This window comes from Hyla sarda, chromosome 1, assembly GCF_029499605.1.
Source record: "Hyla sarda isolate aHylSar1 chromosome 1, aHylSar1.hap1, whole genome shotgun sequence".
In the NCBI taxonomy this organism is placed as follows: domain Eukaryota; kingdom Metazoa; phylum Chordata; class Amphibia; order Anura; family Hylidae; genus Hyla; species Hyla sarda.
This window is the reverse complement of record NC_079189.1, coordinates 245875156-245900480: the sequence shown is the minus strand read 5'-3', so window position 1 is coordinate 245900480 and position 25325 is coordinate 245875156. Positions and strand designations below refer to the sequence as shown.

The 25325-nt window shown below is 45.7% G+C and overlaps 1 protein-coding gene across 4 annotated transcripts in view; it reads left to right on the top strand.

Moving 5' to 3' along the window:
• LOC130304895 (leukemia inhibitory factor receptor-like) overlaps positions 1-25325 on the top strand; it is a 137330-nt gene that overhangs the window by 11812 nt on the left and 100193 nt on the right. For all 4 annotated transcript variants that reach the window (XR_008854637.1, XM_056551963.1, XM_056551962.1 and 1 more), the window contains exon 2: positions 10225-10357. Coding sequence is in view for 3 of the 4 variants with exons in the window: in XM_056551962.1 (XP_056407937.1) it covers positions 10225-10357 (133 nt within the window). In the remaining variant the exon portion in view is untranslated. The remainder of the gene's footprint in view (positions 1-10224; positions 10358-25325) is intronic.

Here is a 25325-nt window from a genome sequence, read left to right as displayed (position 1 = left end):
TAAAAACTTCAGATCACAGCACAAAAAAATGAGCCCTCATACCGCCCTGTATGCGGAAAAATAAAAGGGTTATAGGGGTAAGAAGAGACACTTTAAAGCAAACTCATTTTTGTACAAGAATTTATTTAAAGTAGTTAAATATAAATAACCAATATAAAATGGGAATCATTGCAATCGTATGGACCTACAGAATAAAGATTAAGAGTCGTTTTATCGAAAAGTGCACTGCATAGAAACGGACGCACCCCAAAAGTTGCTAAATGGTATTTTTTTTACATTTTGGATCAGTATGTGACGTCTGCAGAAAATGATGCAGGGGCCTCATGTTTATGCCTAAGGCCTCACAAATTCTAGAGCCGCCTCTGGTTAACAGTAAAAGAGGGCTGGCCCTGTGATGTCCCAGGCCAGCCCACAGGCTTACCTACGGCCCTGGTGGTGACGTGGCTGCGTAGCCTGCTGACCTGCGTGCCCCACATGACATCAGGGTATAAGTCAATTTGAGCACTGGATTATCATTTTTGTGTAAAATTTTATCTGGTGAATTAAAAGTAAATTTTTAGGCACCTCCCCCTATCAAATTGTTTTTTTAAATAACATTTTGTAAACCCTCATATGGGTCTGTAGGTGGAGAATTTAAAGCGTTATGAATTTTAGTTGGTGGGGAGGAAAAAACGAAAGTGTAGAAATGAAAAATAGCTTGCTCTTTAAGGGGTTAACAAAAAACAAAAAGGCAGTGCAGTATTGTGCAGCTACTTCCAATGTAAATAAGATCACAAGGTGCATTCATAGGGCATACATGGACATTCACTACTGTACAAGTGTCATGTACCTAATAGGGGGATTTTCTACCTAGCCACTGGCGGCATCTACCAAATTGGGGGGGATTACCTACCTACATACCTAGGGCTTCTACCTAATAGAGGAGGAATAACTTACCTATTGGGGGCTTCTACCTAATGGAGGGGGGTTACCTACCTTCTGGAGACATCTACATTAGGGGGGTGAGTGTCCTTCCTACCTAATGGGTCTTTTACCTAATTGGAGAGGGGGAATTTCCTACCTACTGGGGGATTTTAGCAAATAGAGGATTACCTACCTATCTATAGGGGCTTTTACTCAAAGGGGTACTCCGGTGGAAAACTTTTTTTTTTTAACTCCTTAAGGACGCAGCCCATTTGGGCCTTAAGGATGCAGGAAATTTTATTTTTACATTTTAATTTTTTCCTCCTCGCCTTCAAAAAATTATAACTCTTTTATATTTTCATCCACAGACTAGAATGAGGGCTTGTTTTTTGCGTGACTAGTTGTCTGTTGTAATGCCATCACTCACTTTACCATAAAATGTATGGCGCAACCAAAAAAATACTATTTGTGTGGGGAAATTAAAAAGAAAACCACAATTTTGCTAATTTTGGAAGGTTTAGTTTTCACGCCGTACACTTTATGGTAAAACTGACATGTGTTCTTTATTCTTTGCGTCAATACAATTAAAATGATACCCATGATAATATACTTTTCTATTACTGTTGCGCTTAAAAAAAATCACAAATTTTTTTACCAAATTAGTACATTTAAGATCCCCCTATTTTGAAGACCTATAACTTTTTCATTTTTCCGTATAAGCGGCGGTATGAGGGCTCATTTTTTGCACAGTGATCTGTAATTTTTATTGATACCATATCTGCTTATATAAAACTTTGAATACATTTTTTATAAATTTTTTTGGGAATAAAATGTTATAAAAAAGCAGCTATTTTGGACTTTTTTCTTTTACGTTGACGCCATTCACCGTACGGTATCATTAACATTTTATTTTAATAGTTCAGATATTTACGCACGCGGCAATACCAAATATGTATATAAAATATTTTTTAACACTTTTTGGGGGTGAAATAGGGAAAATGGGGCAAATGAAGTTTTTATTGGGAGAGGGGGTTTTTCAAATTTTTTTTACTTTATTTTTTTTACTTTTATTTTTACACTTTAATAGTCCCCATAGGGAAATATTTATAGCAATCATTCGATTGCTAATCCTGTTCAGTGCTATGTGTAGGACACAGCACTGATCAGGGTTATCGGTCATCTTCTGCTCTAGTCTGCGGGAAGGCAGATCAGAGCAGAAGACTCCCGGAAGACAGCGGAGGCAGGTGAGGGGACCTCCATCTGCCGTGCTGGATGATCGGATCGCCGCGGCAGCGCTGCGGGCGATCCCATCATCCAATTAAGTGACCGCGATGCTGCAGATGCCGTGATCGGTATTGATCACGGCATCTGAGGGGTTAATAGCGGACATCCGCGGGATCGCGGATGTCCGCCATAACCGGCGGGTCCCTGGCTGCGATCAACAGCCGGGACCTGCCGCGCATGATCCGGGCATCGCTCCGATGCCCGCGCTTATGCTTAGGATGTAAATGTACATCCTGGTGCGTTAAGTACCGCATCACCAGGACGTACATTTACGTCCTTCGTCGTTAAGAGGTTAATCAACTGGTGCCAGAAAGTTAAACAGATTTGTAAATTATGAATTCGAGTAGAATACAGACATAGCGCACATCTACAATCTTGTATAATGATCTGATTGCTTCTCAGCACAATATCAAAAACTAACAGGTTGTTAGTATACATTTTTGATCAAAAAGTACAAGCCCACTCGCCACGTCAAGGCCACCTATTCAGAGTGGGTCCCTAACGTCCCTAGCATAAAATGGCGTAGCACCGGGCGGCGACCACCACCGCTGCGACACAGATGCCCACGGGGGGGGGAGCGACCCACTGGCAGAGCGGCCCCAATGCCTCTCAAACCAGTCTATGGGCAGCACCCGCCCGCAGACACAGCGCCACGGCAGCCACGGACGCCGCCCCGCACCACACCAGTGTGAACAAGGTGTAAAGGCTCACTTACCTTGCTCTCCCAGTCAGACTGGGAGGCTGCTAGGAGTGAAATGGCCCTAGTGTGGCTAATTACCACCTATATAGGTTTGGGCTGAGGGGGTGGGGAAGAGTGCAGCACATGTTAAAAAAAAAAAAGAAAGGATAGAAATCACAATATGAATTCGAGTAGAATACAGACATAGCGCATACTAACAACCTGTTAGTTTTTGATATTGTGCTGAGAAGCAACCAGATCATTATACAAGATTGTAGATGTGCGCTATGTCTGTATTCTACTCGAATTCATATTGTGATTTCTATCCTTTCTTTTTTTTTTTTTTTGAACATGTGCTGCACTCTTCCCCACCCCCTCAGCCCAAACCTATATAGGTGGTAATTAGCCACACTAGGGCCATTTCACTCCTAGCAGCCTCCCAGTCTGACTGGGAGAGCATGGTAAGTGAGCCATTACACCTTGTTCACACTGGTGTGGTGCAGGGCGGCGTTCGTTGCTACCGTGGCGCTGTGTCTGTGGGAGGGTGCGGCCCATGACTGGTTTGAGTGGCATTGGGGCCGCTCTGCCAGTGGGTCGCTCCCCCCCCCCCGTGGGCACTGGTGTCACGGCGGTGGTGGTCGCCGCCCGGTGCTACGCCATTTTATGCTAGGGATGTTAGGGACCCACTCTGAATAGGTGGCCTTGACGTGGCGAGTGGGCTTGTACTTATTGATCAAAAATGTATACTAACAACCTGTTAGTCTTTGATATTATGCTGAGAAGCAATCAGATCATTATACAAGATTGTAGATGTGCGCCATGTCTGTATTCTACCCGAATTCACACTGTGATTTCTATCCTTCCTTTTTTTTTTTTTTTGAACATGTGCTGCACTCTTCCCCACCCCCTCAGCCCAAACCTATATAGGTGGTAATTAGCCACACTAGGGCCATTTCACTCCTAGCAGCCTCCCAGTCTGACTGGGAGAGCATGGTAAGTGAGCCATTAAACCTTGTTCACACTGGTGTGGTGCAGGGCGGCGTCCGTTGCTGCCGTGGCGCTGTGTCTGCGGGCGGGTGCGGCCCATAGACTGGGGCCACTCTGCCAGTGGGTCACTCCCCCCCCGTGGGCATCTGTGTCGCGGCGGTGGTGGTCGCCGCCCGGTGCTACGCCATTTTATGCTAGGGACGTTAGGGACCCACTCTGAATAGGTGGCCTTGACGTGGCGAGTGGGCTTGTACTTTTTGATCAAAAATGTATACTAACAACCTGTTAGTTTTTGATATTGTGCTGAGAAGCAACCAGATCATTATACAAGATTGTAGATGTGCGCTATGTCTGTATTCTACTCGAATTCATATTGAGATTTGTAAATTACTTCTATTAAAAAATCTTAATCCTTACAGTACTTATTAGCTGCTGAATACTACAGAGGAAATTATTTTCTTTTTGGAACACAGTGCTTTCTGCTGACATCATGAGCACAGTGCTCTCTGCTGACATTTCTGTCCATTTTAGGAACTGTCCAGATCAGCATATGTTTTCTTAGGGGATTTTCTCCTTTTTCTCCTACTCTGGACAGTTCTTAAAATGGACAGACATATCAGCAGAGAGCTCTGTGGTCATGATGTCAGCAGAGAGCTCTATGTTCCAAAAAGAAAATTATTTCCTCTGTAGTATTCAGCAGCCAATAAGTACTGGAAGGATTAAGATTTTTTTAATAGAAGTTATTTACAAATATGTTTAACTTTCTGGCACCAGTTGATTGATTAAAAAAAAAAAAAGTCTTCCACCGGAGTACCCCTTTAATGTGGGGAGAATTGCCTACATGCCTACCTACCTACTGGGGCAAGGCAGCTAGTGATATTGTGCAAGCATACGATTATTTCATGTACTCATAAAACTGAGTTCAACACCTCTTTTGTATTAAAATATCATCCTTTATTGAATATCAGTAAAAATATATTTTCATATAGAAGAAATTCTACGCAAAAGAAATTGGATTGTCACCGGGAAAATACTAATAAAAAATGCAGACAACGTGCATGATACATCTAAAAAGTAACATCAAGAGTATCAAGTAAAATATGGAGACACATTTAATAATATTTCACATTTATCCGACCATGGAAACAATATCAGCCTCATAGGGTCCAATAACAGAAGTGCTATATAAATGTATAGCAGCATAGTATTTCTCTTGGAGATTAAATCTAACAAAGTGCTCAGTGCTTAACAACCATGTAACTCATGATGAGAGATCTTACCCATGATGCTGGAAAGCGCCTGTGCCTGCACCCCTACATTTTGAACAATGTCCTTTCTTAAGGGGCAACATACTATTAATAGAAGTGTTCATCCCTGGTGGTGAAGCGTCATACGACCAAAATAAACTTTTTTTTTTTTTTTACATTAAAAATATATAATTCACACATTTCAATACATTTTTGGGAACCCTTCTGTTTGCTCTTTTGATTATGTATATACAAAATAAAAATGCCTTCAGTCCAATCCGAAGGCATCATGTAATAGAACAGGAGAAGCTTAGAAGATTGATGCTGCTGCTCTCAGTAAGTGCAAGCACAGTGGATGCCAGAAAAACATCAAACCTGCTGAGAGCCTCTGCATGTGAGCCTGCTGGCCAGGTAAAAAGAACAACAGGGAGAGGAGGGAAGGGGATTAGTGATGTGGCACAAGAGGTCGGGGGGGGGGGGGGGGGGGATGATTTGGCAAAGGGGGAATAAAGTGGCACCACAAGTTCAAGGGGGGAGGAATGAAGTGGCATTGGAAGGATCAAGAGTGGGAATAAAATGGCACGGGAGGATGAAATGGTACAGGAGGGTGATAAGGGGTGATTAATCAGCATTGGGAGATTCTTCAGTAATATTGCTTTTTATGGTGTTGTAAATTTACACTATATTTATTGATATTTACACTCTACAGTACAGTATTCAGTCATTTAGAAAGATTTTTGAGCTTTTTCCCCAATAGGGAACATTTCTTAATAGCGGACATTTTTTTCTTCCATGTGAGCATCCGCTATTGGGAGATTCTACTCTATTATTATTTCATGACGCCGCTACTAGATGTGTAATGTTTTAAGGTGTTAGGTTAGCGTGTTGTGGTGGCCCAGTATGGGATAATGTTTCCCCGTACCCTTCTCCTGCCTTTTCAGGCAGAGTCCCTCTATGTCCCCAGGGCCCCCTGCAGTGTTATCCCCTATGTACATATAAAGTGTGATGTACCTTTAAATATTATACCATGTGATTAAAGTTATACCATGTGATTGTTACCCAGGAGGCACTAGTGAACAGGTGACCCCCCTAGGTGACCTATGAGATCCTTGCACAGCCCCCCTATATAACCAGGTGAAGGGCTGCAATCTTGTTCCTGAGGTCCAGTGCAGTCAAGATGTCTTACAGAGTGTGTCCAGAGCATTGGAGGCCTCAAGCCTAAAGCCTGCAGCCACAAGTCAGCTCACGTTAGCTAAAGTCATCGTCTTGTCAGTCACAAGTCAGTCATCCGTCAAGTCAATTGTCTAGTCACCGTGGCCTGCACTAAAGTGTCTCTACATACTGCAAGTCCCAGCAAGCCTGTGAGGTCCCCCTGTGTCACCTCCTTGTGATTTGGGCTGTACTGCATAGACTGTGTCATCCGTCTAACCTCAGGAAAGCTGCCGTTTTTCCGTAACTTGGCGTTAGTGTCTTCATTGCCCCGTGCCTAGCCCAGGACCAGCGGTACTACCTTTGGGTGGTTAAGACTAAACCACGCCCTGGCGTCACGACAAGAAGGGGTTAATAACCTCTGCCCCTTGGGTTATAACATCTACCCTGCATTGCACCCCCCGCCGACACCACAGTGTTATGTAAACATGACAGCTTTTACTTGTCTACTGACCAACGTAGTGCCCAGATAAATAGAGTAATCCAATCAGGGCTGGCCCTAAAGGGAACCTGGCACATAAAAAATACAGTCCAATCTGAAGGCATCCTGTAATAGAACAGGAGAAGCTGAGCAGATTGATATATATATTTCTGCTCATTCTAGGCTTTACGCTTTCTACATGCACACTTATACAGATTCACATAAATAGTTTACCTATCCTGGAACGTTTCCCACAAAATTATATATCAATTTGCCCTACAACATGCTGGCTGAAGATTGGACTGAGTTTTTGTGGCAGATTTCTATTAAGTTACTTTTTTCTTTGTGTAAAATTGCCATTAAGTGTCCCTGCCTTATTTCTTTATTGTTGTGTAAATTGGCATCTATCACATAATGTGGACAATGCTGTTAGTTTATAAAACTTTAAAAAAAGAGTTACACAATATCACACAAATTATATCAGGAGATAAACAAAAATTAATGCAACTGCTAAGTGCAGATGCTGAGAATCAATAGCATAACAAAATGCAATAACATAACAAAATACATACTCCTAATGCATCTATGCCATTGAGAAGGCACCAGCCCTAACACTTGTTTTGACTTTTATGTTATTTGTGTGCCAGTGTTCCCATTTTGCATTTATCTACAGTAACTTGGCCCTCCAATTTTGAATTATGCATAGTTTTTATGAGCAGTCCATAAAATACAGAAAAATTATGACATTTTGGTCAGCTGTTATGTCATTAAGAATATCATGTGTGTCTTAGAAGAGTAGGACATGAACAAATTGCAACTAGAAGTGTAACAATAAACAATAGAGAAAACTATATGGTTGGCTAACTGGTAAAACCTTACCTGATTGCTAAAAGAAGATGTAGAAATTTGAGAGGATAGTGGCCTGATGCAGTGGAGCAATGGCAATTATGTATACAACCTATAGTTGCTAGTGTACAGCATAGATAGACTGGCTTAGGCCATATAGTATATAAGCCAATGAGCCGGGTGGCAACTATCGTTCTGGGGACCAGAAGTGTGTCACCGCCATAAAAAATAAAAAGTATATACAAAAGGAAAAGAAGCAGACCTGGAGAGAAGCTGATACAGGCAAAAAAACTGTGAAAATATGCAGAAGCAGACAAGGAATGAAAGAAGATACACGGATAGACAACTGTCTTCCAAATGATGCCGCCTTATCCACGTGTGACTCATTTGTAATTTGTGCATGTACTGATTCAATAATAATTCATTCTATTGATGTTACCAATTAGTTTAAATAGGAGATTGCTACTAGGGAATAGAATAGTCAACTACACTATTCCATACCATCAAAATAATGTATACTTGCTGGCTTTGTTATGCTCTCTTTGAAACACTGCTGAGGAAATTTATCAAAACCTGTGCATAGTAAGGGTAGGGTCACATGTGCCTTATTTTGTTGCATATTTTGCTGCGTTTTGCTGCTGTATATTTTTTCCTACCTGTTGAAGTCAATGTATAGCACAATCAGCTGCAGAAAATACACAGCAAAATACTGCACATGTGAACCTACCCAATGAGTTGACATTTTGCCCATAGCAACCAATCCGATTGCTTCTTTTTTTCAGAGGCCTGTCTTTACAGAAGTGTCATAATAACACCTGCTCCTAATAATAGGATAGCCCTGCTGCCCTCTAGGAAAACACAAAAGTGCTACACGGAATAGAATGTGGCAGATTATTTTTTTTACGCTTTATCGATCAATGTGAAAAATCAATACCACACATAATTTTATATATATGGTATGATAAGTATAAATAAAGTAAAAAAAAAGGGTCATAAAAATACACCTGCATCACAAATTGGTTTAATTTGAGTGGGACTATGAAAGTGAAACAACAGTTCATTACCAACTATCATTGCTTTATCAAAGTGAGATAGAAGATTTTAGTGGGAAGACATTCTAACCCTAAACCTGTCATGTCTGTTCTTGTCTGTGTTCACACACAGCTATTGGATTACTGTGTGTGAACAGTTTTATGTTTCCTAGTCAGGGAATAGTTAATGTCTCTGGCTTTTTCAGCCTCAGCCTCTGTTGTCCAATTGCCTTAAGGGTGTGTATATTTAGGTTCAGCACTGACTAGCTGATGATTGACTTAATTTAATCCTGACTTCATTTACTTATGTACTTCCTGATGTCTAGCTGCTAACGTGCTGGCTATGTTGCTAATGGAGGTTTGGTGAAACACTCTTTGTTTGAGCCTTTAATCTACTGTACCATCTCTGTTTTAGCATGCACTTTGTATTTTCTGGTTTCAGCCATGTTAGGTGGCATGCTCTTAGTGGATTTTAAGCTGTGTTTGTTTAGTGGTTTTTGGATTTGTATATCCTTTCTGCTATGTGTCTGTTCACACTGTTATCTCTTGTATACGTTTATGTGAAGTTCTGTGTTTTAGATTTCTGTTTTCCTACTGGGCCTAGTTAGTGTGCCGCGGGAAAGTAGTCTATTTGGATTTAGTATTAATGGCTACTCCTATAGCGGAGTGGAGTGTCCAGTTTGTGTGTCCAGTGTGAATAGTGTGCTATGTTGTATCCCTTTTACCGCTCCATGGGACTCCTTGTCTACTGGAGGTGTTCTGAAGAAATTGCTATTATTCCTGTCTTGTGTTCAGTGTGAACAGTGTTCTATAAATATATCCTGTGTATCTAGGCATCGCTGTTACCTGTCTATGGGGACTGGAGGTACTGGAGGTTTTGCATAGGGAATGCGAATATACCTGATTAGCGATAGATCCCTGTTTCTGGTCCATGGTACTTTGTGTCTATTGGATGTTCTAGGGGATTATGCTATGTTCCTGGTGTTTTGAACTCTATGTTTATTAGTTCTTGATTTCAGATCTTTGGAGTTCTGTACATGACTACTGATCTATAGTGTCCTCTGTTCAGGACCACGTATCTATAGTGTCTTCTGTTCATGACCACTTAGTCCTCTGTTCATGTCCGCTGATATATAGTGTCCTCTGTTCATGACCGCTGATCCTTAGTGTCTCCTCTGCTGCTCACTGATCTGTGTCCTCTGAACTTAATCTGTTATAGAGTTCTATGTTCCTGTTATTGTTATGTTTCTGGTTTGTGATTGACTATTTATTAGTATGTGTTTTTATTAGGCCCCTGCACTTTAGCTCAGGGAGGTAGCGGCGCCCAGTTGTAGATCCACCGTTTAGGGTGGATGGGCAAGAAGACAGGGAGAGCGGTTTTGGGGTCAGTTTAGGAACCACTCTCCCTGTCCCCTGGTTGGTCCCTGACAAAACCACAGGTTAATGATGGCAGATATGCTCTACTGAAGGAATAGATATTTCTTACTACATACTTTTTCATGCACTGACTGTTCTTTACTTGGTTTATAGACCGTTTAATCAATTCAATCATTTCTCAGTCTAACCACAGATATGAGGTTTATGATAAAAATAATATAGCTAGTTTTGTCTTTATAGGTATGAATGAAAGAAAGAAGATGCCTGAAGACCTTATTTGTTACCAGAACTATACATCATATGATAACTTTTGTTACTGTAGTTGGAGAGCTGGAGAGGAATCACAAAATCCTACTTACACATTGCATTATTGGTATGTAGTAATGACAAAGCAACCTTCTTAACTGGGCCTCCTTTGACTGATCATTTCCTTCTACAATATTTGCCTTTTTGTTTAGCTTTCATAAATCCACTTTTTACCCCCTTTAAGACTTTTTATATGGGTATACACTGATGGGCCACTAAGGCAGTATAGGGTAGTTTCATAGGAAAAAAAAAAAGCACACAGCTGAAGCAGCCATTTACGGGTGAGAAAATGTTAGAGTACCTGTCACCAAACTAAACTTTTAATATATTGTTCCTTATGTACCGTAATTATAAGACACTTTGCTATTCACTTGCTGTTAAAATTCTCAACCTTTATATGTTTTTAATGTGATTGAAAAAACGGCCACTAGGTGGCTCTGTTCTGTTTCCTGCACAAGTCAAACAGTTAGTTTGCTCTCCTCCTGGCCTGGCAGAAGACCAAACTTAGGAAGTGCATGGCAAGGCACAGTTTTCTCAGGCTTTAGTGACGTCGCTCCTGCTGGGGAACGCCCACTTTCTCCTGCCAGCAGCTCACACAATGTGAGCAGAAGTAAAGGTATGATACAGTGCTTTTTAAAGCTCGGAATTTTTTTTTAAGGGCAGGAGGGGTGTTAGGAATAGCTAGGGAATATAATCTGAGTTAGTTTAGAAAATATGGTTTGATGACCATATGAGGGCAGAGCACACAGATCAATGAAGTTCTATGGAACTTCATTGGTCTGTATGAGGACTCTACTGATTCCTCCTAAAAGTCCCCTAAGGGACCAATAACGTGTAAAATAAAAAGTTTAATAAAGGTTTAAAAAAACACATTAACCCCTTCCATATTAAAAGTTCAAATCACCCCCCTTTTCCCATTTTCAATATAAAAACTATTTATGCATAATAAAAATAAACATATTGGATCCAAACTATTAAAATATAACATTATTAATCCCATACATTAAATGGCGTGAAAGTAAAAAAAATACAAAACTCCAGAATTGCGCTTAGGATCAGCAAAAGTTAAATCTTTTGCAGTACTGAATGTACATTTTAGTTCTTGGGAACTGTGGTGTTTAATCTAGACACAAAAGATCTGTGCTTCTCTTCGCTTTTTAGCATAATGTTTTTCTATTTAAATTTCTTTATTGAGTTTTCAACAGAAAATATTTACCGTATTTATCGGCGTATAACACGCACTTTTTAGGCTAAAATTTTTTGCCTAAAGTCTATGTGCGTGTTATACGCCGATACACCCCCAGGAAAGGCAGGGGGAGAGAGGCCGTCGCTGCCCGCTTCTCTCCCCCTGCCTTTCCTGGGGTCTAGAGCGCTGCTGCCGGCCCTTTTATCCCCCTGGCTATCGGCACCGCTGCCCGTTCTGTCCCCCTGACTATCGGTGCCGGCGCCTCATTGCCTGCGCCGATAGCCAGGGGGAGAGAAGCGGCGCCGACAGCCAGGGGGAGAGAAAGGGCAGCGGCACCCATTGCCGGCGCCGCTGCCCCGTTGCCTCCCCCCATCCCCGGTGGCATAATTACCTGGGTCGGGTCCGCGCTGATGCAGGCCTCCGGCGTGCGTCCCCGGCGTCGTTGCTATGCGCTGCACGGCGCGGCGCATGACGTCAGTGCGCCGCACCGTGCATAGCAACGACGCAGGGGACGCGCGCCGGCACCCATAGTTAGGGGGACATAACGGGCAGCGGCGCCGATAGCCAGGGGGAGAGAAGGGCCGGCAGCAGGGCTCTAGACCCCAGGAAAGGCAGGGGGAGAGAAGCGGGCAGAGACGGCCTCTCTCCCCTGCCTTTCCTGGGGGTGTATCGGGGTATACACGCGCACACACGCACCCTCATTTTACCATGGATATTTGGGTAAAAAACTTTTTTTACCCAAATATCCTTGGTAAAATGAGGGTGCGTGTTATAGGCCGGTGCGTGGTATACCCCGATAAATATGGTACTATTCCATGGCACTGGAAAAATAGTTGTAACTACTACTGGTATCTGCTATAGAGCCATCTCAACTATATAATACTATTCTGAAAAAAAACAAAAAAAAAAAACAACCACAAATCCTAGTAACTCCCCTGGTTACAAGGAAGCCATTGATGATGTGGCACATTGGGTGACATTGTATATATGGTACTATTTTCCTTTCAATCATGATGAATATGTAAAATATTATCAACTACCACAAAACTGGCCTAAGCTCTTTGCCAGTCTTTTCCTGTTGTGCACAATACAATAGTGTATTAAGAATGTACATGAAGCATGTTGTATGCTCATTTCATTAGCTAGTCTGAAAGAGCGTAGACCAAAAAGTGTGTTGGTAAGTGGTTGTAGAAGCAGAGAGCAATAGTAGAAATAGTTTAAAGGAAGTGGTTATGGGATTAAAGATTCCGTTTTTTTCTCATGGTTCTTGTGGCTTCTAAATACGTTTCCGAGAACACACTTCACACATCTGCAAGCTGAGCAAGCTTAGACAGGTCAGAATCTACAAAAAGAAAAGCATTTTGGGGTCTAGGCTATTAAACATTTCTTCAAGTATAATTATAGCACTAGCACATATAAACCATTTTTGCCATCCCAATTTATAATGTATACAAACATAGTGAATGTATGATATGAAAAGCTAGGGGAGCTCCAAAATAATGCAATTGCTTTATTATTTTACTTTAAAGACTACCTATCATATGTCACAGAAAAATGTTACATGTTACTTAGTACCCAGTTCTGATCACATATATATGTTTCATGTGTATCGCACCTATATTTCTCTCAGAAAAATCTGAATCTGTTGCTCGCTTGGTTTGTCATTCTGTGTTGTGGAGGGGACATGTCCTCACTCTGCAAGACTCATCTTTCTCCCTGAGTTTGCTGTGTTGGATATCTTTATCCAATCACAGCAAGCTGCTCTGTAACCCCCCTCTTTTTCATGCTGCAGTCTGATAGAACAGGAGTGAGCACAGAGGAGTGCTAGTCCCACCCTCACTTACTGGACTTTGTCCCTGCCTGTGCTTGGATAAAGATGATGCTGCATCCAGACAGGATTTTATTCTGGGTGGTATGAGGATCCCTAGTGGTCTTTTTTTAAAATATTTATTAAAACCATGATTTCTATAATAAGGAGATACAATTTTCGTATGAAATAAATTAGAAAATGTTATGTTTTGCCAAAATGTACAACATGCAAAAAGCTTTTGAATCTGACAGTGCCCATTTAAAATAAATGTCATCCTTCGACACAATTTGATAAAATTCTATCTGCTTACAGCCACCGCTAGAGGGAGCTTAGAAGCGTTACAGCATACACTTATGCATTGACTTAGAATTGACTAAAGAAAAAAAACACAATATACAGTATGACGTGCCCCACCTCCTTTTGCTGAATATTTTTATAACAAAGTACAAATACATTTATTATTATTTACACATTATGGTTCAATCTTGATTTTCCTCACTCCTTTCCCTCATCCTTTCCCTTACCCCCCCTTTCTCTCAGTTTTCCCTTTCTTCTTTCTTTCTTATCCCTCCCTCACCTCTTCCTCCCCTCAAACACCCCCCCCCCCCAACACCCCCAGGTCGTTCCACCCGATAACGACTCAACCCCAACTGACGGCTGAGATAGGCGCGGTACAAGGCATTAGGCAAGAGCAAGGTCGGACGTAGCAGAAGGTCAGGGCAGGCAGCAAGGATCGTAGTCAGGGGAAACGGCAGAAGGTCTGGAACACTGGCTTGGGACATACAAGGAAACGCTTTCACTGGCACAAGGGCAACAAGATCCGTCGATGTTGGGAAGGGGAAGTGAGGTAATATAGGCTAGGGCACAGGTGTATGCACTAATTGGGCCAGGCACCAATCAGAGGCGCACTGGCCCTTTAAATCGCAGAGAGCCGGCGCTCACGCGCCCTAGGGAGCGGGGCCGCGCGCGCCGGGACAGAACAGATGGAGGACAGGTCGGGTAAGAAGACTGGGATGCGAACCATGAGCAGGCGCGTTCCACATCGTGGGTCGCATCCCCGCCCGAGACACTAACGCAGCGCTCCCGGTCAGAGGGTCTGCCCGGGGCGCTGCGACAAGGTGAACGCTGCGAGCTCTCCGGGGAGGAGCGGGGACCCGGAGCGCTCGGCGTAACAGTACCCCCCGTCCCTTAGGTCTCCCCCTCTTTTTGGAACCCGAGAACTTGTGAATGAGCTCCTTGTCGAGGATGTTATCCTTGGGTTCCCAAGACCTCTCCTCAGGTCCACAATTTTCCCAATCTACGAGAATTTTTTTTTTTACCTCTGACTGTCTTAGATGCGAGAATCTCTTTAACAGTGAAAACATCGGAGGAGCCAGAGACAGGAGCTGGAGCGACAACCTTGGGAGAGAAGCGGTTAAGGACAAGCGGTTTAAGAAGAGAAACATGAAAAGCATTAGGAATACGGAGAGAAGGGGGAAGAAGAAGTTTGTAGGAGACAGGATTGATTTGACTCTTGATTTTAAAGGGTCCAAGATAACGTGGTCCCAGCTTATAACTGGGGACACGGAAGCGGATATACTTGGCAGAGAGCCACACTTTGTCTCCAGGAGCAAAGACAGGAGGAGTTCTTCTCTTTTTGTCGGCATGCTTCTTCATACGGGATGAGGCCAGTAGGAGGGACTTTTGAGTTTCCTTCCAGATGATGGAGAAGTCCCGGGTAACTTCATCAACAGCAGGCAATCCAGAAGAAGTGGGAGTGGGGAGGGGGGGGGCAGAGGGTGACGGCCGTACACCACAAAGAACGGGGATTTGGCGGAGGATTCAGAGTCCTTGAAATTGTACGAGAATTCAGCCCAGAGTAGAAGATCGACCCAATTGTCCTGGCTGGAGGAAACAAAATGTCGCAAATAGTCACCAAGGATCTGGTTAACTCTGTCTACTTGCCCATTGGATTGGGGATGATAGGAGGACGAGAAATTTAATTTGATTTTTAATTGATTACAGAGAGCTCTCCAAAATTTTGATACAAATTGAATGCCTCTATCCGAGACGATATGCGTGGGAAGCCCGTGAAGGCGAAAAATGTGCACAAAAATTGCTTCACCAACTGTGGCACAGAAGGAAGACCTGGAAGTGGAATAAAATGTGCCATCTTGGAGAAACGATCAACGACCACCCAGATGACTGTGTTGCCATGGGATAAAGGCAGATCCGTAATAAAATCCATGGCAATTTGAGACCATGGTAGCTCAGGAACAGGCAAAGGATGAAGGAATCCAGCAGGCTTCTGGCGAGGAGTCTTGTCCCGGGCACAAACTGTACAGGCCCGAATGAAAGCAGCGACATCTGCCTCCAGGGTAGGCCACCAATATAAATGAGAAATGAGTTGGATGGACTTCTTGACGCCAGCATGGCGTGCGAGGAGTGTCCCCACTTAAGGATCTTGAGGCGCTGGCGTGGAGGGACGAAAGTCTTTCCAGGAGGAGTTTGTTTGATAGAAGCTGGAGCAGAGGAGATCAGGCACTCAGGAGGTACAATGTGTTGCAGGGGGGCTTCCGATTCAGAAGCATCAGAGGAACGTGAAAGGGCGTCAGCCCTGATGTTTTTGTCAGCAGGACGAAAATGAATCTCGAAGTTAAAACGGGCAAAAAACAACGACCACCTAGCCTGGCATGGGTTCAAACGTTGGGCAGACTGGAGATACCAGAGATTCTTGTGATCCGTGTAGATGACAATAGGGTGTTTGGAACCTTCCAGCAGGTTCCTCCATTCTTCGAGAGATAGTTTAATGGCCAGAAGTTCACGGTCACCAATGGAGTAATTTTTTTCCGCCGGAGAGAAGGTTTTAGAAAAGAAACCACAAGTAATGTTATGTCCGGTAGAGTTTTTTTGTAGGAGTACGGCTCCGGCTCCGACCGAGGAGGCGTCTACTTCCAGAAAATAAGGTTTTGATGGATCAGGTCTGGAGAGTACGGGAGCAGAAGCGAAGGCAGTTTTGAGGCGACTGAATGCCTCATCCGCTTGGGGAGGCCAGGACTTAGGGTTGGCATTCTTCCTGGTTAGGGCCACAATCTGAGCCACAATGGTGGAAAAATGCGGAATAAACTGTCGGTAGTAATTGGCAAATCCCAAGAAGCATTGGATAGCTCAGAGTCCAGAAGGGCGTGGCCAATCTAAGACAGCTGACAGTTTGTCTGGGTCCATTTGAAGTCCCTGGCCAGAGACTAGATAACCTAGGAAGGGAAGAGATTGGCATTCAAAGAGACATTTCTCCATCTTGGCACATAATTGATTTTCACGGAGTCTCTGGAGCACTAGGCGGACATGACGGCGGTGTTCTTCGAGACTAGAGGAAAAAATCAAAATGTCGTCCAGGTAAACCACAACACAGGTATATAACAAATCCCGAAATATTTCATTCACAAAGTCCTGGAAGACAGCGGGGGCGTTGCAGAGCCCAAAGGGCATCACCAGATATTCAAAATGTCCGTCTCTGGTATTAAATGCGGTTTTCCACTCATCCCCTTTTCTGATGCAAATGAGATTATATGCGCCTCTTAAGTCCAATTTAGTGAAGATGTTGGCGCCACGAAGGCGGTCAAAGAGTTCCGAGATAAGAGGCAGGGGATAGCGGTTTTTGATAGTGATTTTATTTAAACCGTGGTAATCAATGCACGGCCGTAAGGAACCGTCTTTTTTGAGACAAAGAAGAACCCCGCTCCGGCAGGGGATGAGGACTTGCGGATGAATCCCCTCTTTAAATTTTCTTGGATGTAGTCCGACATGGCTTGAGTCTCAGGAGTAGTACCAGGGCAGTCATAAGGCCTGTGAGGTGGCAAAGTCTCATCGGCATAGTCCTGATAGTCCTTGGGAAGACCTGGTATAGGAGGAGCCACAGGGGTTTGACTGACGGAGTCGGGAGCAGACGTGAGGCATTTTTTGAGGCAAGAAGAACCCCAGCTCTTGATCTCCCCGGTGGTCCAGTCAAGGGTAGGAGAATGACGTTGGAGCCAAGGCAAGCCGAGGAGAATTTCAGAAGTGCAGTTGGGTAGGACCAGAAATTCTATTTTTTCGCGATGTAGTCCAATGCACATTAACAGGGGTTCTGTACGGTAACGCACAGTACAGTCCAATTTTTCTCCATTAACTGAAGCGATTGTCACGATTCGGCTGGCTGGAGGTGGATCCTCTGTGCCAGAGAGGGATTGGCGTGGACCGTGTCGGTGGATCGGTTCTAAGTTGCTACTGGTATTCACCAGAGCCCGCCGCAAAGCGGGATGGTCTTGCAGCGGCGGTAGCAACCAGGTCGTATCCACCGGCAACGGCTCAACCTCTCTGACTGCTGAGATAAGCGCAGTACAAGGGAGTAGACAAGAGCAAGGTCGGACGTAGCAGAAGGTCAGGGCAGGCAGCAAGGATCGTAGTCAGGGGCAACGGCAGGAGGTCTGGAACACAGGCTAGGAACACACAAGGAAACGCTTTCACTGGCACAATGGCAACAAGATCCGGCGAGGGAGTGCAGGGGAAGTGAGGTATAAGTAGGGAAGTGCACAGGTGAAAGTACTGATTAAAACCTCATGCGCCAATCAGTGGCGCACCGGCCCTTTAAATCGCAAGGACCCGGCGCGCGCGTGCCCTAAGGAGCGGGGCCGCGCGCGCCGAGTCAGCAAAGACGGGGAACGGGTCTGGTAAGCGAGTCGGGATGCGCATCGGTAGCGGGCGCGTCCCGCATCGCGAATCGCATCCCGACTGGGAGTATTATCGCAGCGCACCCGGTCAGCAGGTCTGACCGGGGCGCTGCGAATAAGAGCACGCTGTGAGCGCTCCGGGGAGGAGCAGGGACCCGGAGCGCTCAGCGTAACAGTACCGCCCCCCCCCTTGGGTCTCCCCCTCTTTTTGGAACCTGAGAATTTGAGGATAAGATTTTTGTCCAGGATGTTGTCCTCAGGTTCCCATGATCTCTCCTCTGGGCCGCAATTCTCCCAATCTACCAAAAAAATTTTTTTTACCTCTGACCGTCTTGGATGCCAGGATTTCTTTCACAGAAAAAACGTCAGAGGAACCGGAAACTGGAGTGGGAGAAACAACTTTGGGAGAGAAACGGTTAAGGATGAGTGGTTTAAGGAAAGAGACATGGAAAGCATTGGGGATACGGAGAGAAGGAGGAAGAAGGAGTTTGTAAGAGACAGGGTTGATCTGGCACTGGATTTTGAAAGGACCAAGATAACGTGGTCCCAGTTTATAACTGGGGACACGAAAGCGGACATACTTGGCGGAGAGCCATACTTTGTCTCCGGGAGAAAAAATTGGGGGAATTCTTCTTTTCTTATCGGCATGTTTTTTCATCCGGCATGAAGCCTGTAAGAGAGAATTTTGAGTCTCTTTCCATATGGTGGAGAGGTCCCGAGTCACCTCATCAACAGCGGGCAGACCAGAGGGCATGGGAGTGGGAAGGGGGGGAAGAGGGTGACGGCTGTACACCACAAAGAATGGGGATTTAGCAGAAGATTCGGAGACTCTAAAATTGTACGAGAATTCGGCCCATGGTAGAAGATCTGCCCAGTCATCCTGGCGGGAGGAAACAAAATGTTGCAAATAATCACCCAGAACCTGATTAATTCTTTATTTTTCCATTTTGGCATATAATTGATTGTCCCGAAGTCTCTGAAGAACCATGCGGACATGCTGGCGGTGTTCTTCTAGGTTAGCAGAAAAAATCAGAATATCGTCTAGGTAAACCACAACACAGGTATATAGAAGATCACGAAAAATTTCATTTACAAAGTCTTGGAAGACGGCAGGGGCGTTGCAAAGCCCAAAAGGCATAACCAGATATTCAAAGTGTCCATCTCTGGTGTTAAATGCTGTCTTCCACTCGTCCCCCTCCCTGATGCGGATGAGATTATATGCACCTCTTAAGTCCAGCTTGGTAAAGATGTGGGCGCCTCGTAGGCGGTCAAAGAGTTCCGAGATAATAGGTAGGGGATAGCGTTTTTTTACAGTGATTTTATTAAGTCCGCGGTAATCAATGCAAGGGCGTAGGGAGCCGTCTTTTTTGGAAACAAAAAAAAATCCAGCTCCGGCAGGGGAGGAAGATTTGCGGATAAACCCCTTTTTTAAATCCTCTTGGATGTACTCCGACATGGCTTGTGTTTCTGGAGCAGACAGAGGATAGATTCTGCCCCGGGGTGGAGTAGTACCAGGGAGGAGGTCAATAGGACAGTCATAAGGCCTGTGAACAGGCAAAGTCTCTGCTTGTTTTTTGCAAAAAACATCAGCATAATCCAGATAGGCCTTGGGGAGACCAGATAACGGAGGAACCACAGGGTCTTGACTGACAGTACAGGGAGCAGGTTTAAGACAGTTCTTGTGGCAAGAGGTACCCCAGTTCTTGATTTCCCCGGTGGTCCAATCGAGGGTTGGGGAATGGCGTTGAAGCCACGGTAATCCAAGAAGAATTTCCGAAGCACAGTTAGAGAGGACCAGAAATTCAATTCTTTCGTGATGGGGTCCGATGCACATTAAGAGGGGTTCCATGCGGTAACGCACAGTACAGTCCAATCTTTCGTTATTAACAGAGGCGATGTAGAGGGGTCTGGCGAGACTGGTCACTGGAATGTTGAACCTGTTGATGAAGGAGGCCAAAATAAAATTTCCTGCAGATCCGGAATCCAAGAAGGCCATAGCTGAGAAGGAGAAGGTAGAAGAAGAAATCCGCACAGGCACAGTAAGACGTGGAGAAGCAGAGTTCACATCAAGAGCTGTCTCACCTTTGTGCGGAGTCAGCGTGCGTCTTTCCTTGCGTGGAGGTCGGATAGGACAATCCTTCAAGAAATGTTCCTCGAAGACACTTCAAATCTCCGTGAAGAAAGAGCGTACAGAGGCAGTGACAGGATCATTGCGGTCCCAGAGCGGTGTGGCCCATGACAGGGCTTTCCCAGACAGAAGGCTGACTACGAAGGTCACCTTTGACCGTTCAGTAGGAAACTGGTCCGACATCATCTCCAAATGCAGGGAACATTGTGAAAGAAATCCACGGCAAAATTTAGAGTCCCCATCAAATTTGTCCGGCAAAGACAATCGGAGGCTGGATGCGGCCACTCGCTGCAGAGGAGGTGCAGGAGCTGGCGGAGGAGATGATTGTTGAAGCTGTGGTAGTAGCTGCTGTAGCATCACGGTCAGTTGAGACAGCTGGTGGCCTTGTTGCGCTATCTGTTGCGACTGCTGGGCGACCACCATGGTGAGGTCAGCGACAACTGGCAGCGGGACCTCAGCGGGATCCATGGCCGGATCTACTGTCACGATTCGGCTGGCTGGAGGTGGATCCTCTGTGCCAGAGAGGGATTGGCGTGGACCGTGTCGGTGGATCGGTTCTAAGTTGATACTGGTATTCACCAGAGCCCGCCGCAAAGCGGGATGGTCTTGCAGCGGCGGTAGCAACCAGGTCGTATCCACTGGCAACGGCTCAACCTCTCTGACTGCTGAGATAAGCGCGGTACAAGGGAGTAGACAAGAGCAAGGTCGGACGTAGCAGAAGGTCAGGGCAGGCAGCAAGGATCGCAGTCAGGGGCAACGGCAGGAGGTCTGGAACACAGGCTAGGAACACACAAGGAAACGCTTTCACTGGCACAATGGCAACAAGATCCGGCGAGGGAGTGAAGGGGAAGTGAGGTATAAGTAGGGAAGTGCACAGGTGAAAGTACTGATTAAAACCTCATGCACCAATCAGTGGCGCACCGGCCCTTTAAATCGCAAGGACCCGGCGCGCGCGCGCCCTAAGGAGCCGGGCCACGCGCGCCGGGTCAGCACAGACTGGGAACGGGTCTGGTAAGCGAGTCGGGATGCGCATCGGTAGCGGGCGCATCCCGCATCGCGAATCGCATCCCGACTGGGAGTATTATCGCAGCGCACCCGGTCGGCAGGTCTGACCGGGGCGCTGCGAATAAGAGCACGCTGTGAGCGCTCCGGGGAGGAGCAGGGACCCGGAGCGCTCAGCGTAACAGCGATGTAGAGTGGTCTGACGAGACTGGTCACTGGGATGTTGAACCCATTAACGAAAGAGGCCAAAGTAAAATTTCCTGCAGAACAGGAATCCAAGAAGGCCACAGCTGAGTAGGAGGAGTTAACAGAACAAGAAATCCGCACAGGCACAGTAAGACATGGAGAAGCAGAGTTCACACCTAGCGCTGTCTCACCTTTGTGCGGAATTGGAGAACGTCTCTCCTGACACGGAGGACGGATAGGACAATCCTTCAGGAAGTGTTCGGTACTAGCACAGTACAGGCATAGATTCTCACTGCGGCGGCGATTCCTCTCTTGTAGGGTCTTGCGGGACCGGTCTACTTGCATAGCCTCCACGGCAGAAGGCACAGGAACAGATTGCAGTGGACTTGAGAAGAGAGGAGTCGGGGAGAGAAATCGCCTGGTGCGAACAAAGTCCATATCCTGACGGAGCTCCTGGCGTCTTTCGGAAAAACGCATGTCAATGCGGGTGGCCAAATGGATAAGTTCATGCAGGTTGACAGGAATTTCTCGTGCGGCCAGCACATCCTTGATGTTACTGGATAGGCCTTTTTTGAAGGTCGCACAGAGGGCCTCGTTATTCCAGGATAATTCAGAAGCGAGAGTACGAAATTGGATGGCGTATTCGCCCACAGAAGAATTTCCCTGGACAAGGTTCAACAACGCAGTCTCGGCAGAAGAGGCTCGGGCTGGTTCCTCAAAGACACTATGAACCTTAGCGAAGAAGGACTGGACAGTGGCAGTGACAGGATCATTGCGGTCCCAGAGCGGTGTGGCCCATGACAAGGCCTTCCCAGACAGGAGACTAACCACGAAAGCCACCTTAGACCGTTCTGTGGGAAATTGGTCCGACATCATCTCCAAGTGCAGGGAGCATTGAGAAAGGAAACCACGGCATTGTTTAGAGTCCCCATCAAATTTGTCCGGTAGGGACAAGCGGAGGCTGGAAGCGGCCACTCGCTGCTGAGGAGGTGCAGGAGCTGGTGGAGGAGATGGTTGCTGAAGCTGTGGCAAAAGTTGTTGCAGCATAACTGTCAGTTGGGACAGCTGATGTCCTTGTTGCGCTATCTGTTGAGACTGCTGGGCGACCACCGTGGTAAGGTCAGCGACAACTGGCAGCGGGACCTCAGCGGGATCCCAGCCGGATCTACTGTCAGGATCCGGGTACTGTGAGGATACTGGTGGTGGATCCTCTGTGTCAGTAGGGTGATGATGTGGACCGTACCAGGGGAATGGAGTCTAAGGGGTTACTGGTTTTCGCCAGAGCCCGCCGCAATGCGGGATGGACTTGCTGCGGCAGGTAACCCCCAGGTCGTTCCACCCGATAACGACTCAACCCCAACTGACAGCTGAGATAGGCGCATTACAAGGGATTAGGCAAGAGCAAGGTCGGAAGTAGCAGAAGGTCAGGGCAGGCAGCAAGGATCGTAGTCAGGTGAAACGGCAGAAGGTCTGGAACACTGGCTTGGGACATACAAGGAAACGCTTTCACTGGCACAAGGGCAACAAGATCCGGCGATGCTGGGAAGGCAAGTGAGGTAATATAGGCTAGGGCACAGGTGCATGCACTAATTGGGCCAGGCGCCAATCAGAGGCGCACTGGTCCTTTAAATCGCAGAGAGCCGGCACGCGCGCGCCCTAGGGAGCGGGGCCACGCGTGCCGGGACAGAACAGACGGAGTACAGGTCGGGTAAGAAGACTGGGATGCGAACCGCGAGTGGGCGCGTCCCGCATCGCGGGTCCATCCCCGCCAGAGACACTAACGCAGCGCTCCCGGTCAGCGGGTCTGACCTGGGCGCTGCGACAAGGTGAACGCTGCAAGCGCTCCGGGGAGGAGCGGGGACCCGGAGCGCTCGGCGTAACAGTTGATAGGGAATAAGATCATTTAAAGCGCAACTGTTACCAAGAATATGCTTGTGAAGCTGCACACGCAGTTCACTACGACTTCACAAGCATATTCTTGGCATACCTTCATCAATAAATTACTTACAAAAACACAGTTTTATAATTGCTCCGGCAGTCAGGCAACAGTCGGAGAGGCGGAACCTGGAGTCCGCTCTGCTCCTGGCTGCACCGCCTCTCTCTGCTAATGTAGCACAGCTGATTAGCACACAGGGCTCGCCTGTCTGTGGAGGCCCTGTGTAGCTCTCCTGTGTGCCCCAGTGTCAATCAACTGTTGCCTGACTCCCAGAGCAATTATAAAACTGTGTTTTTGTAAGTATAAAACAGCCGAATTTATTGATAAAGGTATGCCAAGAAAATGCTTGTGAAGCCGTAGTGCACTGTGTGTCTTGGTGACAGTTGTGCTTTAAGTATTTGGCTGAGAAAGGAGAAGCATGGGATGTAGCTATCTTTATATAGATAATATATCATTACATTAATTAGCACAATGTTGAACCAAAACATTTTTTATTAAACAGTGGATTTCACTTTATGCCAGTGGCTTGGAACACTCACGACATGCTGCCGAAGGTATGTGTTCCCACTGTTTGCTATGGGCAACAAAGATAGTTTTAATATTAGGCAGTCTATCTGCATAGGAGCTATAGACACAAATGGTAGGGAAGACTTTTTGCAAAGATGTTAATTTTCATAAAAAGTAGACAGCCAGGACCTCCCGCGCATGACGCGCATGACGTGAGCACCGGTCCCGCGCTCACAGTCATGGTGGCACGTAAATGTACGTCATGGTGCGTTAAGTACCATGGCACCATGACGTACATTTACGTCCATTGTCGTAAAGGGGTTAAATATACAATCTTATTTAAAAAAACCAGCAATAACAATCATAGTTTTGTGCAAATACTGCAAATACACACGTGAAGAAAAAAAAGGAGGGGGAAGGGGGGGAATGGGAGAAAATAAGTGCATTATATGTGATTTGGATGGGAGAGGGGATTATTGAAAACAAAAATAAACATGACAGATTTAATGTCTAATTTTCAAACGCCATTCTCTGTTCTTCACCACCACCAATTTTTTCTTGCCGCTCCTATTCTGGTTTTGCCGGATATACATTTGTGTTCATCAAAGGAATCATAATTTGCGTGCTTTAAAAACTACAAATAAAGGAATAAAGACAATAAGTTAAAATCACTGATGGACATGACTTTAGCAGAAATGCAGCGAACGATAACTATTCCTTAAGGCTTCTAGGTGTCATTGTGCCTAATTGCACTATCCAGCAGGATTCTTTTTATGCCAACACTTTTTTTTATAATTTCCACCTCTAATACAGAGGGTTACTCTTTTGATCCCCCTTACTTGTAAACTCGATGGATCACAATTGTGTTCCAATCTAAAGTGCCTAGGTAAGGTTTTTAATGTTGCAAAATCATGAGCATTTTTCGCCACCAAGATATCTCGTACATGTTCCCGGGTGCGTATTTTTAATTGTCTAATTCAGACCTGGACCCCTGCCAAATAAAAAGAATATATTCAATATATTGTAGCCAGCACTGCACATGGCTAACGAGCTGCACCCTGCCGCACTGCAAAACCTCCCGCTCCTAGGAACAGGTTTGCGTATGACGGGGCAAAGGCCGCGCCCATGCCAGTGCCGCGCTTCTGCAAATAAAAACCGTCTTTAAAAGTAAAAAAATTATGTGTTAATATAAACTGTAACAGTTGTAACAAAAAAGGCAGAGGTCCGTGTCTAAATTACTATTTCGGGAAATAATTTGATTGCATTTAAACCAGGGATCTCAAACTCAAATCATCCGGGGGCCACTGGAGGTAGCAGCTGGGTGAGGCTGGGCCACATGCGCCCCTCACATATAATGCCCCCATTATGTGCCCCTCATCATCCACCAGCAACACCCCCCCACCAGCAGTAGCACCCCCATCATCAACCAGCAACACCCCCCATTCCCCGTACCCCGTGTGGTAATAACATGAGCTGACGGATGATGGGGGTGCTACTTCTGGGGGTTCCCCACATTAGGAAGGCAGCAGGTTCCCCACATTAGGTAGGCAGCAGGTTCCCCACATTAGGTAGTAGCAGGTTCCCCACATTAG